The sequence below is a fragment of the Neomonachus schauinslandi genome, chromosome 1 (assembly GCF_002201575.2).
Source record: "Neomonachus schauinslandi chromosome 1, ASM220157v2, whole genome shotgun sequence".
NCBI classification, from domain to species: Eukaryota; Metazoa; Chordata; class Mammalia; order Carnivora; family Phocidae; genus Neomonachus; species Neomonachus schauinslandi.
In genome coordinates this window covers 204,540,916-204,553,445 of record NC_058403.1, presented here as the reverse complement: position 1 = coordinate 204,553,445, position 12,530 = coordinate 204,540,916, and the positions used below count along the sequence as shown (strand labels likewise).

The 12,530-nt window shown below is 40.5% G+C and overlaps 1 protein-coding gene across 1 annotated transcript in view; it reads left to right on the top strand.

The window, feature by feature from the left end:
• Positions 1–12,530, top strand: part of LOC110594012 (adhesion G protein-coupled receptor E2-like) — a 31,614-nt gene continuing 19,084 nt past the window's right edge. The window contains exons 1-3 of the mRNA XM_044913010.1: positions 1–261; positions 1,965–2,018; positions 2,332–2,451. Of these exons, the coding sequence (XP_044768945.1) occupies positions 90–261; positions 1,965–2,018; positions 2,332–2,451 (346 nt within the window). The 5' untranslated portion in view covers positions 1–89. The remainder of the gene's footprint in view (positions 262–1,964; positions 2,019–2,331; positions 2,452–12,530) is intronic.

Below are 12,530 nucleotides of genomic sequence, written 5' to 3'. Positions count from 1 at the left end.
AGAAACCATCAAGGAGGCTTTCAGTAGGAATACTAGAAATGCTAAGGAAATACTTAAAAAGTGAAGGGTGAGTTTTAGAGATATTCATCATGGGGAAACACAGGAGAAAGAAGCGTCCAGAGCAGCAGTTTACTAAGAAGTTAGACATAATTAAACAGGAAGTCTTTTCAGCACACCCAGACCAAGACCAGACGGCATCCTCTGTGGCTGGGCTTGCTGGTGTCTGCACCATGAGGAACGGGCATCTAAGGTTGCTGCCAGGTAGGCAGAATTACAACAATGGTGATAGAGCAACTAAAGCTACCTGGAAACTCTATCCCGTTTGAGAATTTTCTCTGTTCTTTGCTTTATTTCTGGTTTTTGCTCTATTTCTGTTTTTTTTTTTTTCACTATCTGTGTAAGGGAGAGCAAGGAAAAAGTTTTAATGGCATTAACTCAATTATATTAAGTTCTCAGAGAAGAAAGTAGGTGGCACTTATTTCTAGGGCAATCTTTGGGACTTATCAGAGCTTTCTCATTTTCTGGCCTATATTAGACCTGGTTCTCCAGAGAAACAGAACCAAGTTTTGGTATATGTACATATATGTATAGAGATGTATATATAAGTGTGTGTGTATATATATGTGTATATATGTGTGTGAATAGGGAGATGAGAAAGAATGTGTTAGTTTAAGAAATTGGTTTATGAGATTGTTAAAGTTGGGAAGTCCAAAATCTGTAGGGCAGGTTGGAAACCCAGGGATGTTTCCAGGGACATTGATCTTGATCTCAAGTCTGAAGTCAGTCTGGAAGCAGAATTCTCTCTTGCTTGGAAGAGGTCAGTCTTTTTTCCCCTCTTAAGGTCTTCAACTGATTAGATGAGGCCCACCCAGAATATCAGCTTTACTCAGAGTCTACTGATTTCGCTGTCAATCTCATTTAAAGAATGATTTTCGCAGCAGCATCATGCATCCCATGAACGGAATGACAGACTCTAACAGGTGGCCAGGAGATTGCCTGTAGGGTAGATTCCTTCACACCTGCAGTGGTTTTCATACCATGATGCCTGCCCAGTGACCCATCACTCAGGACCAGACTGGGAGATAAAGGGAAAGCTTGTTGCCCTCAGTGCACTGTAGGATGGCCAGGAGCTCACTTGGAAGGAACCATAGAAGCCATGGGTGCTGCACCTGGAGAGGCCACTTAACCAGGAGATGGTGGCTCAAACCGCCAGTGTGATGGTTCTCACCCCTCACCTATCATCAGCTCCCCCTCTTGTGATTCCATGGCTCCCTGCCCGACCAATACCACTGTGAGCTGGGACTCAGACTTGGGGCTGGCTGACTCCCAAACCCATGCTCTTCTTGTGTGCCCCAAAACATGTGGGTTAAACAGAGGGGAGTGATCCTGGAAGAGAAATCCTCAAGGTAGACTTCTGCCATTGCCAGAGAACAAAGGACCTGGCTGTGGACAGAGCACACACCCATCTGTGGACTTTGTGCTTCAAGATTTACCCCCTCCAGGGCACCTGGGTGACTCAGTTGGTTAAGCATCTGCCTTCGGCTCAGGCCATGATCCCTGGGTCCTGGGATCCAGCCCCGTGTCAGGCTCCCTGCTCAGTGGGAAGTCTGCTTCTCTCTCTCTGCCCCCCCCTCCCCAGCTGTGCTCTCTCTCCTCTCTCTCTAAAATAAATAAATATTTCTTAAAAAAATATTTACCCCCTCCATTGGGAGAGGCTGGAATTTCTATGTTGTGTCCCTGACATCACCTGTGTATATTCTGTCCCCTTACCTGTAGCACTGACTGATTCCTCAGGGAGTCTGAGGAGAGGGAGGGAAGAGGAGTGGTCCTCAAATCTTCATAAATTACTAGAGCCTTGGGAGAGCCACGGGCCACAGCATCAGAGCCACCTCCCAGGATGCAATGGCCGTGAGGACAAGAGTTGAACCTGGAGCTCCATCTCCTCTCTTTTTTTCCTGCCCCAGGACTCTTGATGCTGCTGCTGCTGCCATTGGGAGCTGCAGCCCAGAAGACTAGTGGTGAGTCTGCCCAGCCAGCCCCACTGGTGACAGAAGCTGGGGGTGCATGAAGGGGTCTGGGTCCTCACGCCAGCAAGGGGAAAAGGGGGGCATATTCTTCAAGTGAGGCTCTGGTCTTCTGGAGATAACAGAGACTTCTTTTACCTCCCCAAACGTCCAGAGATTTCTATCTTTTCTTCTTCCAATGGCAGCCATCCCTCTCCTTCCTCCACCTCCCCTCCTCTGCTCCTGGACCCCCAGCTGGCAGCTGGCTCCCTCCATTTCTTGAGTCTTCTGACTGTGGTCTCTGTCCCCACAACCTCTGCCTCCACAGACTGTGCTCGCTGGTGCCCTCCGAAATCCACGTGTGTCAATGCCACCACCTGTCGCTGCTCCCCGGGATTCATTTCTTCGTCCGGGGAGATGTTCACCAGCCGGTTGGAGAGCTGTGATGGTACAGGGGCTTGGGATGGTGCAGGGGTGCGGAGACAGTGGAGGGAGGTGATGGCGGGGAGATGTTCTCCTCTCCATGGCTCAGTTTGTTAGTCTGTAGATTGGGGGTAATCATTGTACCTACCCTACATGGTTGGAGTGAGATTTAAAATTCACGTGTGAGAAGAACACGTAAGGACTAGTACAGAGCAGACTGTCAAACACAAGCTATTTTCATGGTCACTGCTGTCATTACTGTGATATTCTCATAGCACAAGGAAAGGGAGAAGTAGTGGAAGCAACAGGAGGGAAGAAACACCCAGGTCCTGGAAGCTCAGGCTCTCTTCCTAGCATGAGCTCACCCAGAAAATTTATTCCTAATACATTTGAAAAGATAAGAAAAAAATACCTAAAATTTCCCAGTAGTCTGCGTAGTGGACTTATGGGTGATTTTCTTTGTTTTCATTTTTTACATTTTCTTTCTCTTCTAAGTATCCATGTTTCATTTAATATTTGGGGGGAAAGTAAATTTTTTAAAAATTTTATTTTATTTAAATTCAATTAATTAATGTATGTTGCATTATTAGTTTCAGATGTAGAGTTCAGTGATTCATCAGTTCTATATAACACCCAGTGCTCATTACATCACATGCCCTCCTTAATGCCCATCACCCATTTACCCCATCCCACACCTCCCTCCCCTCCAGCAACACTCAGTTTGTTTCTTACGATAAAGGGTGTCTTATGGTTTGTCTCCCTCTCTGATTTTATCTTAATTTCCCCTCCCTTCTCCTATGCTCCTCTGTTTTGTTTCTTAACTTCTACATTTGACTGAAATCATATGATAATTGTCTTTCTCTGATTGACTTATTTTGCTTTGCATAATACCCTCCAGTTCTATCCATTGTTGCAAATGACAAGATTAAATTTTTTGATGGCTGAGTAATATTCCATTGTGTATCTATAATATATATATATATATATATATATATATATATATTATATATATATATATATATATACACACACCACATCTTCTATATCCATTCATCAGTCGATGGACATCTGGCTCTTTCCTTATCTTGGCTATTGTGGACATTGCTGCTATAAACACTGGGGTGCAGGTGCCTGTTCAGATCACTACATTTGTATCTTTGGGGCAGATACCTAGTAGTGCAATTGCTGGGTTGTAGGGTAGCTCTATTTTCAACTTTTTGAGGAGCTACCATACTGTTTTCCAGAGTGGCTGCACCAGATTGCATTCCCACCAGCAGTGTAAGAGGGTTCCCCTTTCTCCAAATCCTTGCCAATTTGTCATTTCCTGACTTGTTAATTTTAGCCATTTTGACTGGTGTGAAGTGGTTTCTCATTGTGGTTTTGATTTGTATTTCCCTGATGCTGAGTCATGTTGAGCACTTTTTTTATATGTCTGTTGACCATTTGTATGTCTGACTGGATTATTTGTTCTTTGGGTGTTGAGTTTGATAAGTTCTTTTTTTTTTTTTAAAGATTTTATTTATTTATTTGAGAGAGAGAATGAGAAAGAGAGCACATGAGAGGGGGAGGGTCTGAGGGAGAAGCAGACTCCCTGCTGAGCAGGGAGCCCGATGCAGGACTCGATCCTGGGACTCCAGGATCATGACCTGAGCCGAAGGCAGTCGCTTAACCAACTGAGCCACCCAGGTGCCCGAGTTTGATAAGTTCTTTATAGATTTTGGGTACTAGCCTTTTATCTGATAAGGCATTTGCAAATATCTTCTCCCATTCTGTAGATTGTCTTTTGGTTTTGTTGACTGTTTCCTTTGCTCTGCAAAAGTTTTTTATCTTGATGAAGTCCCAATAGTTCATTTTTGCTTTTGTTTCCCTTGCCTCTGGTGACAAGTCTAGTAAGAAGTTGTTGTGGCAGATGTCAAAAGGTTGCTGCCTTTGTTCTCCTCTAGGATTTTGATGGGTTCCTGTCTCATATTACATCTTTTATCCATTTTGAGTTTATTTTTGTGTATGGTGTAAGAAAGTGGTCCAGTTTCATTTTTCTGCATGTGGCTGTTCAATTTTCCCAACACCTTTTGTTGAAGGGACTGTCTTTTTTCCATTGAATATTCTTTCCTGCTTTGTCAAAGATTAGTTGACTACCGAGTTGAGGGTCCATTTCTGGATTCTCTATTCTGTTCCATTGATCTATGTGTCTGTTTTTGTGCCAGTACCATACTGTATTGATGGTCACAGCTTTGTAATATAGCTTGAAGTCTGAAATGTGATGTCTCCAGCTTTGGTTCCTTTTTCAATATTCCTTTGGCTATTCAGGGTCTTTTCTGGTTCCATACAAATTTTAGGATTGTTTGTTCCAGCTCTGTGAAAAATGTTGAGAGTATTTTGATAGGGATTGTATTGAATGTGTAGTTTGCTGTAGGTAGCATAGATATTTTAACAATATTTGTTCCTCCAATCCATGACCATGGAATGTTTTTCCATTTCTTTGTGTCTTTCTCAATTTCTTTCATAAGTGTTCTATAGTTTTCAGAGTACAGATCCTTTGCCTCTTTGGTTAGGTTTATTCCTAGATATTTTATGGCTTTTGGTGCAATTGTAAATGGGATCATTCCTTAATTTCTCTTTCTTTGGTCTCATTGTTAGTGTATAGAATTGCAACTGATTTCTGTGCATTGATTTTATATCCTGCCACTTTGCTGAATTCCTGTGTGAGTTCTAGCAATTTTGGGGTGGAGTCTTGGGTTTTCCACAGAGTATCTTGTCATCTGTGAAGAGTGAGAGTTTGATTTCTTATTTTCTGATCTGGATGTGTTTTATTTATTTTTATTGTCTGATTTCTGATGCTAGGACTTCTAGTACTATGTTGAACAAGAGTGGTGAGAGTGGACATCCCTGTCGTTTTCCTGACCTTAGGGGAAAAGCTCTCAGGTTTCCCCTGTTGTGAATGATATTTTCTGTGAGCTTTTCATATATGTCTTTTATGATATTGAGGTATGTTCCCTCTATCCCTACACCATGGAGAATTTTTTTTTTTAAAGATTTATTTATTTATTTTGAGAGAGCGAGAATGAGAGAGAGAGAGAGAGTACATGAGTGGGGGAGGGTCAGAGGGAGAAGCAGACTCCCCGCCGAGCAGGGAGCCCGATGCGGGACTCGATCCCGGGACTCCGGGATCATGACCTGAGCCGAAGGCAGTCGCTTAACCAACTGAGCCACCCAGGCGCCCACCATGGAGAGTTTTAATCAAGAAAGTATTCTGTACTTTGTCAAATGCTTTTTCTGCAACCACTGAGAGGAGCATATGGTTCTTTTCCTTTCTTTTATTAATGTAGTGTATCACATTGACTGATTTATGCATATTGAACCACAGTTCAGTCCAGGAATAAATCCCATTGGTGGTGGTGAATAATCCTTTTAATGTACTGTTGGTACATTGGTTAGTAGCTTGGGGAGAATTTAGTATCCATGTTTATTAGGGATATTGGTCCGTAATTTTCCATTTTTTGGTGGCATCTTTGGTTTTGGCATCAGGGTAATGCTGGCCTCATTAAAAGAGTTTGGAAGTTTTCCTTCCATTTCACATTTTTGAAACAGCTTTAGAAGAATAGGTATTATTTCTTCTTTAAATCTTTGGTAGAATTCCCCTGGGAAGCCACCAGCCCTGGAGTGTTGTTTGTTGGGACATTTTTGATTACTGCTTCAATTTCCTTCCTGGTTATGGGTCTGTTCAGGTTTTCTATTTCTTCCTTTTTCAGTTTTGGTAGTTTATACATCTCTAGGAATGCATCCATTTCTTCCAGTTTGCCTAATTTGTTGGCATATAGTTGCTGATAATATGTTCTTATAATTGTATTTCTTTGGTGTTGGTTAGAGCTCTCCTCTTTCAGTCATGATTTTATTAATTTGTGTCATTTCTCCTTTCTTTTCCAACAGTCTGGCTATTCAAGTTTATCAATCTTATTAATTCTTTCAAAGAACCAGCTCCTAGTTTCGTTGATCTGTTCTACTGTTCTTTTGGTTTCTATTTCATTCATTTCTGCTCTAATCTTTATTAATTCTTTTCTCCTGGTGGGTTTAGGCTTTATTTGATGTTTTTTTTCTTCAGCTCTTCCAGGTATAATGTTAGGTTGTGTGTTTGAGATTTTTCTTGTTTTTTGAGGAAGTCTTGTAGTGCTATGTACTTCCCTCTTAGGACCACCTTTGCAGCATCCCAAAGGTTTTGAAGAGTGTGTTTTCATATTCATTTGCTTTCATATATTTTAAAAATTTTTCTTTAATTTCCTACTTGACTGATTCATTTTTTAGTAGGATGCTCTTTAAATTCCATGTATTTGTTTTCCTTCCAAATTTCCTTTTGTGAATGAATTAAGTTTTAAAGCATTATGGTCTGAAAATTGGCAGGGAATAATCCCAATATTTTGGTACTGGTTGGACCTGATTTGTGACTCACTATGTGATCTATTCTGGAGAATGTTCCATGTGCACCCGAGAAGAATGAGTATTCTATTGATTTAGGATGGAATTCTCTGTATATATCTGTGAAGTCCATCTGGTCCAGTGTGTCATTCAAAGCTCTTGTTTTCTTGTTGATCTTCTGCTTAGATAATCTGTCCATTGCTGTGAGTGAGTTGTTAAAGTCCCCCACTATTTTTGTATTATTATCAATGTATTTGTATAATTTTGTTATTTATTAGTTTATAAAATTGGCTACTCCCAAGTTAGGGGCATAAATATTTAAAATTATTACATCTTCTTGTTGGATAGACCCTTTGATTATGATACAGTGTTCTTCTTCAACTCTTATTACAGTCTTTGGTTTAAAATCAATTTTTCATTTTGTTGACTGTTTCTTTTGCTGTGCCGAAGGTTTTTATCTTGATGAAGTCCCAAAAGTTCATTTTTGCTTTAGTTTCACTAGCCTTTGGAGATGTATCTTGAAAGAAGTTGCTGTGGCCGATGTCAAAGAGGTTACTGCCTATGTTCTCCTCTAGGATTTTGATGGATTCCTGTCTCACATTGAGGTCTTTCATCCATTTTGAGTTTATCTTTGTGTATGGTGTTAGAGAATGGTCGAGTTTCATTCTTCTGTATATAGCTGTCCAATTTTCCCAGCACCATTTATTGAAGAGACTTTTTTCAATTGCATGTTTTTTCCTGCTTTGTCAAAGATTATTTGACCATAGAGTTGAGGGTCCATATCTGGGTTCTCTATTCTGTTCCATTGGTCTCTATGTCTGTTTTTGTGCCAGGACCATGCTGCCTTGGTGATCACAGCTTTGTAATATAGCTTGAAATTGGGCATTGTGATGCCCCCCAGCTTTGTTTTTCTTTTTCAACATCTCCTTGGCGATTCGGGGTCTTTTCTGATTCCATACAAATTTTAGGATTGTTTGTTCCAGCACTTTGAAAAATGTCACTGGAATTTTGATCGGGATGGCACTGAAGGTATAGATTGCTCTGGGTAGCATAGACATTTTAACAATGTTTATTCTTCTGATCCATGAGCATGGAATATTTTTCCATCTTTTTGTGTCTTCTTCAATTTCTTTCATGAGTGTTCTGTAGTTCCTAGAGTATAGATCCTTTACCTCTTTGGTTAGGTTTATTCCGAGGTATCTTATGGTTTTTGGTGCTATTGTAAATGGAATCATTTCTCTAATTTTTCTTTCTACAGTTGCGCTGTTAGTGTATAAGAAAGCAACTGATTTCTGTACTGATTTTGTACCCTGCCACATTACTGAATTGCTGTATGAGTTCTAGTAATTTGGGGGTGGAGTCTTTCCACAGAATGGGAGAAGATATTTGCAAATGACACTACAGATAAAGGGCTGGTATCTAAGATCTATAAAGAACTTCTCAAACTCAACACACAAAAAACAAATAATCAAGTCAAAAAATGGGCAGAAGACATGAAGAGACACTTCTCCAAAGAAGACATACAAATGGCTAAGAGACACATGAAAATATTTTCATCATCATGAGCCATTAGGGAAATTCAGATCAAAACCACATTGAGATACCACCTTACACCAGTTAGAATGGAAAAATTGGCAAGGCAAGAAACAACAAATGTTGGAGAGTTGTGGAGAAAGGGGAACCCTCTTACACTGTTGGTGGGAATGCAAGTTGGTACAGCCACTTTGGAAAACAGTGTGGAGGTTCCTCAAAAATTTAAAAATAGAGCTACCCTATGACCCAGCAATTGCACTGCTGGGTATTTACCCCAAAGACACAGATGTAGTGAAAAGAAGGGCCATATGCACCCCAATGTTCATAGCAGCAATATCCGCAATAGCCAAACTGTGGAAAGAGCTGAGATGCCCATCAACAGATGAATGGATAAAGAAGATGTGGTCCATATATACAATGGAATATTACTCAGCCATCAGAAAAGATGAATACCCAACTTTTACATCAACATGGATGGGACTGGAGGAGATTATGCTAAGTGAAATAAGTCAAGAAGAGAAAGTCAATTATCATAGGGTTTCACTTATTTGTGGAACATAAGGAATAGCATGGAGGACAGTAGAAGGAAGGGAAAAATGAAGGGGAGGAAATCGGAGGGAGAGATGAACCATGAGAGACTATGGACTCTGAGAAACAAACTGAGGGTTTTAGAGGGGAGGGGGGTGGGGGGATGGGTTAGTCTGGTGATGGGTATTAAGGAGGGCACGTACTGCATGGAGCACTGGGTGTTATACGAAAACAATGAATCATGGATCACTATATCAATAACTAATGATGTATTGTATGGTGACTAAATCTAATTTTTCTTTTTCTATTTGAATGTTTATTAGAATTATATTTTATTTTTGAATTAATTAGAAATAAATTAATCTTTTATTTTTTTATTATTTTTTTTCTTTTGTTTAAAGATTTTATTTATTTATTCATGAGAGATAGATAGAGAGAGAGGCAGAGGCAGAGGGAGAAGCAGGCTCCCCGCGGAGCAGGGAGCCCGATGCGGGACTCGATCCCAGGACCCTGGGATCATGACCTGAGCCGAAGGCAGACACTTAACTGACTGAGCCACCCAGGCGTCCCTAAATTAATCTTTTAAATGTTGAGATTGCTTATCCAGGAACATGGCATATATATATTTATTTATTTATATTTTTTATTATATTATGTTAGTCACCATTGAGTACTTCATTAGTTTTTATTTTATTTTATTACGTTATGTTAGTCACCATACAGTACATCATTAGTTTTTGATGTAGTGTTCCATGATTCATTGTTTGCGTGTAACACCGACTGCTCATTGCAATACAAGCCCTCCTTAATACCTATCACTGGGCTAACTCATCCCTCCCAAACCCCACCCCTCTGAAAACCTCATTTTGTTTCCCAGAGTCCAGAGTCTCTCATGGTTTGTCTCCCCCTCTGATTTTCCCCCTTTCATTTTCATTTTTCCCTTCCTTCTCCTAATGTCCTCCATGCTATTCCTTATGTTCCACAAATAAGTGAAACCATATAATTATTGTTTTTCTCTGCTTGACTTATTTCACTTAGCATAATGCCCTCCAGTTCCATCCATGTCAATGCAAATGGTGAGTATTCATCCTTTCTGATGGCTGAGTTATATTCCATTGTATATATGGACCACATCTTCTTTATCCATTCACATGTTGAAGGGCATCTTGGCTCCTTCCACAGTTTGGCTATTGTGGACATTGCTGCTATGAACATTGGGGTCCATGTAGCTCTTATTTTCACTACATCTGTATCTTCAGGGTAAATACCCAGGAGTGCAATTTATGGGTCACAGGGTAGCTCTATTTTTAACTGATATAAGGATTGCTACCCCAGCTTTCTTTTGATGTCCATTAATGTGATAAATATTTTCCACCCCCTCAACCTTCAATCTGGAAGAGTCTTTGGGTCTAAAATGAGTCTCTTGTAGTCCGCTTTTGGAATGGTCTTGCTTTTTTATCCAATCTGATAACCTGTGTCTTTTGATTGGGGCTTTTAGCCCATTTACATTCAGAGTAATTATTGAAAGATATGAATTTAGTGCCATTGTATTACCTGTAAAGTCCCTGTTTCTGTATATTGTCTCTATTCCTTTCTGGTCTTTGTTACTTTTGGGTTCTCTCTTCACTTAAAGGATCCTCTTTAATATTTCTTGCAGGGCTGGTTTAGTGATCAGAAATTCTTTTAGTTTCTGTTTGTCCTGAAAGCTCTTTATCTCTCCTTCTATTCTGAATGACAGCCTTGCAGGATAAAGCATTCTTGGTGCATATTTTTCTCATTTAGCACCCTGAATATATCATGCCAATCCTTTCTGACCTGCCAGGTCTCTGTTGATAGTTCTGCTGCCAACCTTAGGTTTCTACCCTTGTAGGTTAAGGACCTCTTGCCTGAGCTGCTTTCAGGAATTTCTCCTTATCACTGAAATTTGCCAGCTTCACTAGTGTATGCCGAGGTGTTGACCTATTTTTATTGATTTTGAGGGGGGTTCTCTGTCTCCTGGACTTGAATGCCTGTTTCCTTCCCCAGATTAAGGAAGTTCTCAGCTATAATTTGCTCAAATAACCTTCTGCTCCCCCCTTTCCTCTTCCTCTGGGACCCTAGTTATTCCAACATTGTTTCACTTTATTGCATCACTGATATCTGGAATTCTCCCCTTGTGATCCAGTAGTTGTTTATCTCTCTTTTTCTGTTTCTTTATTCTCTATAATTTTATCTTCTATAACACTGATTCTTTCTTCTGCCTCGTTTATCCTAGCAGTAAGAGCATCCATCAATGACTGCATCTCATTAATAGCTTTTTTATTTCAACCTGATTAGATTTTAGTTCTTTTATTTCTCCAGAACCCTTTCTCTAGTGTCTTCTATGCTTTTTTCAAGCTCAGCTAGTGTCTTTATAATCATTATTTTAAATTCGAGTTCCCACATCTTACTTATATCCATATTGATTAAGTCCCTGGCAGTGAGTACTGCCTTTTGTTCTCTTTTTTGGGGTGAGTTCTTCTGTCTTGTCATTCTTGCAAAAAGTGGTCTGTTTTCTATTTGTAGACTTGCAGCAATTCTTTTTTTTTTTTTTGATATCTGGTTGAGTTTGCAATTGTTCAGAATGATTTGATAGCTAACTAGCCAAATTCCAGGGATCAGATGAAACTAGGGTCCCTATTCCTCTACCATCTTCCTCCCCTCGCCAGGGGGAAAGTAAATTTTATCATGAAAAAGAAAAAGGTGGTGTTGTGACTACCGTCCAGCCCCTCTATGCCTGAGAGGTATCCCTAACGGGTCCCTGCATTTGCTTGTGTATCTCATGGAGAATCGTGGCTGGGTGAGCATGGCAAGGAGAGCTGCTGATGGCGTGACTGGATCCCAGCTGCTTTAAGGAAGCATGACTGAGGTTGAGAATTTCAAATTGTCATGTATTCCCCTCCTGTATGCCTCATTCCCACCTGTCCCCCACTCCATTCCATCCCATCTTGAAGGCAGGTGTCTAGGCATTGCCACCATCTGAGAAGTGAGGAGGGCAGTCCCATAGCCCAGATAGGGGTGAACACGAATGCGTCAGGTGTGCGTCTTCCCATATCCAGTCATGTTCTGGTGCTCACACCCACATCCTGAGCCTGTGGCTTTCTAAGGGAAGTCCACAAGTTCAGGTAGGAAACTCTACTCTGGGGGATACCAGTTGCCTGCCCTGACTCAGAGTGATGCAATGAGTCCTTTCAGGCTCTAAAAGTTTTTGGTTCCCTGATTGGAATGTACAAGAGAAAACATTCTGTCCCTGCATTTTGATGCATTCTTGTCTTGCTGGTTCTTATTAAACTGTTATTTTTAACTGGTGATGTGTAGCCCCTGATCTATGTGTCCCTGAGCTGCTCAAAGAACCTGGCTCATGGGAATCTTTCCTCTCATGTGTAGAGAACAGGGAGAGATAGGAGGCCAGAAAAGACCACCAGTGGCTCAGCTATGAGAGCCGGCATTCTGCTTCCTCATTTCATATCTGCAATGAGCTCTGATAAAGAGGAATTTCTTCAGATTGGAGGTAGGAAGACTGCTCCACAGACATCCTGGGGCATCTTTTTTTCTTCTTTTCTAAGATTTTATTTATTTATTTATTTATTTATTTATTTATTTATTTATTTATTT